This window comes from Taeniopygia guttata, chromosome 5 (assembly GCF_048771995.1).
Source record: "Taeniopygia guttata chromosome 5, bTaeGut7.mat, whole genome shotgun sequence".
In the NCBI taxonomy this organism is placed as follows: Eukaryota; Metazoa; Chordata; class Aves; order Passeriformes; family Estrildidae; genus Taeniopygia; species Taeniopygia guttata.
Window position 1 is genome coordinate 35,919,539 of NC_133030.1, and position 6,000 is coordinate 35,925,538.

The following is a 6,000-nucleotide window of genomic DNA, read 5'->3' on the forward strand; positions in this document are numbered from 1 at the left end:
CAAGAGGAAGGTCAAGTATCCTGCATGTGAATGTGGTTGCAGAGTGGCATATGAGGTTACTGCTGAAAAAGGAGATGTCAGGTATTCCAGAATGAGATACAACTCCTGTAAAAGAAAGTCTGAAAGAATTTAACTTTAAACCATAAATAAATCAAAAGCAATTTAATAATAATGTTTATATGTTTGCAGCATTCCTTTATATTTCCCCTCCTTGTCTTCATAACCGGGCTATCAGGAACACAGCAAACACTGACTAACTGTTTATTAAGAGACCAGTGCTTGATATGATCAGAATGTAATTCCTTTTCATTTAAGGGTCCTAAAAGCTCAGATAAATGGGTTTTCTATAGCAGTGCCAGGGAACAGCTTTCCTTTGTAGAAATTATATTTGTCTATGAACCAAAATCTTCTCTCCAGTTAGTTCAATCCTGGGTATTCCCTCTGTTTGTTGTGCTAAATAGGATTATCATCATTAGCTTCTTAGCATATTCTCTGCCCTCTCTTCTTCTACACATGCATTACTGCTTCCCTTGCTGCTTTGATATCTCTCTTTTTCAGATCTATCTGCAAACAAACAGTTTTGGTCTGTATGAGACACTCAGTTGTCAGGGTAGCTGGATAGACACCACAATCCTCTTAAAACAACCAAACCAAACTCCAGCTACTTTTTTATAGCTTTGGTACTGTTGCAGCAGCAATTTCTAGAAACAATATACAAAAAAAACAATATACAAAGACTCTTGACTGGGAGAGAATAAAAATATCTCAATTTCTGTGCAGAATTTCTGTGTATTCACTGATCCTCTCTGGTTTGATACTTTCCTAATTCAATCAGTCAACTGACCCAGTATCATGTGAAGCAGAGACCATCTGCATAGTCCAAATGAAAAGACAACAAACCTTGGGGAGTCTAAAGCATACAGATGTCTTCTTGCACATGGTCCCATTTATTCAGAAAACACTTAACATCTTTAGTATAACATGGAATTGGTCCATGTGCTGGGAAAAAAAAAGAAAAAAAAAAAAAAGGACTACACTATTTATGACCTATGCAGTTCTGCTTTAGAAAGAATTTGATTTTACTGAGTTCAATAGTAGGAATATTATGATAAGACTGATAAGCGTTTTTCTTGTGTTGTTCTTTAATGAGATTAGTTGAGCAGGTGTGAAGGTTTACTTGATTATTTTGTAAATATACAGAATACGAGAATATATTTTACACTGCTTCATTGTAGTGAATTCCAGCTGGTACCAATGTTTTATGTGGAAATATTTGGTGATGTCTTAGGTACAGTCTGTAAGGGTATTTGTAAAATAAAAAAAGCTATTTTAAACACAGTTGGTTTTGTGAATAAAATATGTGGACTAATTATAATGCAGGGATTCATTCAATATACTTTTTTTCTTGTACTTTTTAGAGATGCTTTGTTTGAAGATTTGGTGTCTTTTCTAGCATAAATACAATCTTAGTCTCAGAATTTTCTGAAATGAGTATAAATGAGCTTCATTTCCCTGCAGTGATTCCTATAACTGTAATCAGGGGAGAATAAAGACACAATTTGAAGTCCCCTGAAATATCTTCCAGGGCTTAGCAGTTCTAACAAGTAAGGTCACTGCTGTATTACACCACTGTTTTGATCTCTAGGAGTGAGGCAAAGCCCAGCAACCCCTGGGGACCCCCGACCAGGGCCCGCGGCAGGAGGGGCCGCCGGGGCTGCGCTCGGTGCTGGCGGGGCTGCGCTCCCGGGCGGAGCGCGGGGTGCGCCGGCGGGCGGGGGCCGGGGGTGCCCGGCCGGGGCGCTCCGGCAAGGAGGCACTCGGTTGCACAATGAGCCTCGTGCCTGCCGGGGCAGCCCTTCCTCCGCCCTCCCTCCTCCTCCTCCGTTTATTTATTTCATTTATTTTTATTGTATTTATTTGTTTGTATTCGCCGGAATAATAAAAATGAGAAAATCCGAGCGCTGCTTTTGGCTGCTCTCCACCAACCTGTCAGTGACGCAAGCGGAGACTACTTAAAGGCAGATTAGAGGCAGCAAGACATTAAACCCAACCTTCCTCCCTCACGCCGCCGGTCCGCCCGCCGCGCCGCGCCGCGCCACGAGCCAAGCGGGCCGGGCCGGTGGCGGCTGCCGAGCGGCCCCGAGCCGAGCCGAGCCGAGCCGAGCCGAGCCGAGCCGAGCCGAGCCGAGCCGAGCCGAGCCGAGCCGGGAGCCCTCGGCAGGGCTGCCGTCTCCAGCCGCCCTCCCGTTACCGGACTGCGGGCGGTAGAGGCGGGCTGCTCTTCGGTTTGTTTTCCCTCCCCCTGAAAAAAAAAAAAAAAAAAAAAAAAAAAAAAAAAAAAAGGAGGGGTGAAAAAAGGCAGAAGTGAAGAGATCCCCTACGCTTGCCAAAGTCTTTGTCTCCGGATGAACAGCGATGGGGGAATGGACTATTCTAGAGAGGCTACTGGAAGCTGCCGTGCAGCAGCATTCTACTATGATAGGGAGGTAAGGGTCGCGGGAGAGATGCGGGGAGCACGGGGGGGATCCTCTCCTGTCCGAGCCGGCCGGCCGGGGAGGTCAGCGGCGCACGGTGGGTCCCGGCTGCGCGGTGCCCTTCGGCCGGGCTCGTTCGGGGTGTGCCTGGAGCTCGCGTGTCTTGTCTGTGCGTGTGTGTGAGTGTGTGCGAGGGTGTGTGCTTGTGAGTGTGCGTGTGTTGGGGAGGCTAGTATGCGGCACGGGGCGCGCAGGCAAGGGGACACTGCGAGCGCCGCCGTCCTTGTCCCCGAGGAGCCACGGGGCACCGGACGGTCGTCGGGGAGACCCGGCTGCCATCAGGGTCCCGCTGCCGGCTCAGCCCCTCTCCTTTCCCGGCCGTGCTCTCGGGGCCTCCAGGGCCCGTGTGATCGCCCTTCGGCCGAAGGGGCCGGGCGGGGGCCAGCGCTGCCCGCCGCCCACGGTCTGTGGCACACGGCCGCGCCGAGGCGATGCCGCACAGCCTGCGCTCCCCCCGCGCCCGAGCGGGGCCGGTTCCAGGTGCCGGGGCCGGTTCCAGGTGCCGGTGCCTGTGCCTGTGCCGGGGCCGGCGCCTGTGTCGGGTCCCGGTCAGCACTGGACAGCTCCCGGCCGCCCGGCGGCGGCGCGCACTGACGGGCTTCTCTGTTGCAGGATCCTGCTGACCGTGGTGGTGATCTTCAGAATTCTCATTGTGGCCATTGTAGGGGAGACGGTGTACGATGACGAGCAAACGATGTTTGTCTGTAACACGCTGCAGCCAGGCTGCAACCAGGCTTGTTATGACCAGGCTTTCCCCATTTCTCACATAAGGTACTGGGTGTTCCAGATCATCATGGTGTGCACTCCCAGCCTGTGCTTCATAACATACTCCGTTCACCAGTCTGCTAAACAAAGGGAACGGAGGTACTCCACTGTCTTCCTTACCTTGGAAAGGGACCAGGATTCAATGAAGCGTGAGGACAGTAAGAAAATCAAGAACACGATTGTCAATGGGGTGCTGCAAAACACTGAGAACTCCACCAAAGAGGCAGAACCAGACTGCTTAGAAGTGAAGGAAATCCCCAACCCTGCTATCAGAACTACAAAATCAAAGATGAGGAGGCAAGAAGGCATTTCTCGGTTTTATATCATCCAAGTGGTCTTTCGAAATGCCCTAGAGATTGGATTCTTAGTGGGACAGTATTTTCTGTATGGATTCAATGTCCCTTCCATGTACGAATGTGACAGATACCCTTGCATTAAAGAAGTAGAGTGCTATGTTTCTAGACCCACTGAGAAGACTGTATTCTTGGTGTTCATGTTTGCTGTCAGTGGGATTTGTGTGGTGCTTAATTTGGCAGAACTGAACCACTTGGGCTGGAGAAAGATCAAAATGGCAGTGAGAGGAGTACAGGCAAAAAGGAAATCCATTTATGAAATCAGAAATAAGGACCTGCCAAGAATGAGCATGCCTAACTTCGGCAGGACTCAGTCAAGTGACTCAGCTTATGTGTGAGGCTGTGACAGAACTGAAACACTGTGCCAGGTGGAACAGACCCAGATACCATTAGAGAAAGGTACATTGCTTAGGCAAGCATTTTATTAAACCACCAAGAAAGCCATTAAGGTATTGGATCTCCACTTACTGAACTAGCTGCAAAATGCAGCACTATATTAAAGACTGAAAAACAGCTATAAAACCATGCTTGACCTAGCCTTACAGCACAGCTACTATTATTCCTACTTTTCTTTCTAATGATTGGGTTTTATCTGTCAGTGAAGCAGCTTTTTGGTCGTCATTAGGATGTTTACAGTTTGAACTGTCTGACTAATTATTGTAAATGTGTAGAATGTTCATATCAAAAACTCTGCAAGGATACTCTATATGGGGTGGGGTGGGGTGGGGGACACTGTTGCAATGTGCAGGCATAAGCACATTTTAAAAGGAGGGCAAGCACACTTTAAGGAACCTAACCACAGCTCAGTCAGGATATCTGCGTTCACGTATCTTGCAGATGTCTTATTTTGTTTGTCTAAATCACAGACTTTATTCCTGGTGTGTATTACTAGCTATTTTCTATCATGGTTTGTGCATCAATTAGTCATGCTAAAAATAAATGCTGAATATAATTTTGCCATCTTTTTTTTGCCTGTCCACACAAACACACGCACACACACACACACACACACACACACACACACACACACACCCCAGAGACCTTAAACATCTTGCATTAGTTGTGATCTGCAGAATATATCAGTACATTTTGAGTGATTCCCTCATATCTTCATGAATACGATGGAGTTGGTTCATGCCAGCCAAGTTCTGCATTTACCTACAATCATGTATGATGACACACATACCAAAGGAAGAGAGTTCATTGCATTTAACTGTGAATATATCATCTTTTCTCTGCTCTTATTTATATAAGTGCCATACTTGAAACATCTAACTCTGTACTTAGTAAAAAGGTTGTCTTGGGATACCAGATGGAGTGAAATGATTTTATACTCTTGTTTATTTTATGCTATTTATTTAGTCATTGCAATGGTGTAAAAAGCAGCTAAAGTATCTATTCTTAAATAAATACTTGCCTTTTTTTTTTTGTAAGCCAGAGAAATTTGTTCTTTATTCTTGTATACAATTGTAAAAAAAAAACTTACAGGGTTAAAATAATTGACTTACAACAATTCTTCAGGGTTTAAAATGTCTTGTTGGTATTCTAAACTCTAAGCAACAAAACTTGGGAAATCAGGACTGTTTTGTATGTCTGTTTTCCTCCTTAAGCAAGCTTCCTCTGTCTTTAAAGCCTGATCCAAAGCCCACTGACACCAACAGCCTTCTTTCTGCTGACACTAAGGGCACCACAGTTGGCTGCCAAGGTCACTCTAGGAATAGCCAGAATACATTTACCCATAAATGAAACAATTGCAGCTTTTCATCAGGGAATCCAAATAGTAACCTCAGCTTTTCTGCCTTACAGCTGGTTTAAGAAATATGTTGTTCATGTCCCATCAACTTACTGGTAAGCCACTGGGGCAGTCTCAAATGAATCTCTGTTAGCAGTAATTATCTTAATACAGAATAGAATACTAAGGTTTGCTAAATGATTTTTTAAAACATTTTTAAAATTTCTTCTGAATTCATCAGAAAATATTTCTCTGGCAACAGTAGGAGTTGGATCAGGATTAAAAAACATACAAGTGCATTTCTAATTAAATAGTATATGCCCTTTAAAGAAAAGGGCCAAAATGGTGCTGGAAAATTTAGGGGTATTTATAACATAAGAAGGAGACATGGGCTCAGAGTCATAAATAGCCTTTTGATTGTATTTTATGTCAATCCTGAAAATGGATTTTATTATATATTGGCTTGGAGATGATGCATATAAATCTTTTCTTCTTGGCTTACAACAAATACCTTAACATTCCATTCTTGTCTTTTGCCAGCATTTTCACTTTAAAAAAATGTTGATTAATTCTTAGTCTATCCATTATCACATTCATCTGTTGTCTTTTTACTTCC

The 6,000-nt window shown here is 44.9% G+C and overlaps 1 protein-coding gene across 1 annotated transcript; it reads left to right on the top strand.

The window, feature by feature from the left end:
* Nucleotides 1-2,293: 2,293 nt before the first annotated feature.
* GJD2 (gap junction protein delta 2) lies at nt 2,294-4,156 on the top strand. Its single transcript, XM_030274566.4, has 2 exons — nt 2,294-2,486; nt 3,147-4,156. Exons 1-2 carry the CDS (start codon nt 2,416-2,418, stop codon nt 3,988-3,990), a joined length of 915 nt encoding a protein of 304 aa, XP_030130426.1. The 5' UTR covers nt 2,294-2,415; the 3' UTR covers nt 3,991-4,156.
* Nucleotides 4,157-6,000: the final 1,844 nt, after the last annotated feature.

Coding starts and splice junctions, on each gene's coding strand:
- GJD2 (XM_030274566.4), top strand. CDS start 2,416: ATGGGGGAATGGACTATTCTAGAGAGGCTACTGGAAGCTGCCGTGCAG. Junction 2,487..3,146: donor CATTCTACTATGATAGGGAG/GTAAGGGTCGCG, acceptor TCTCTGTTGCAG/GATCCTGCTGACCGTGGTGG.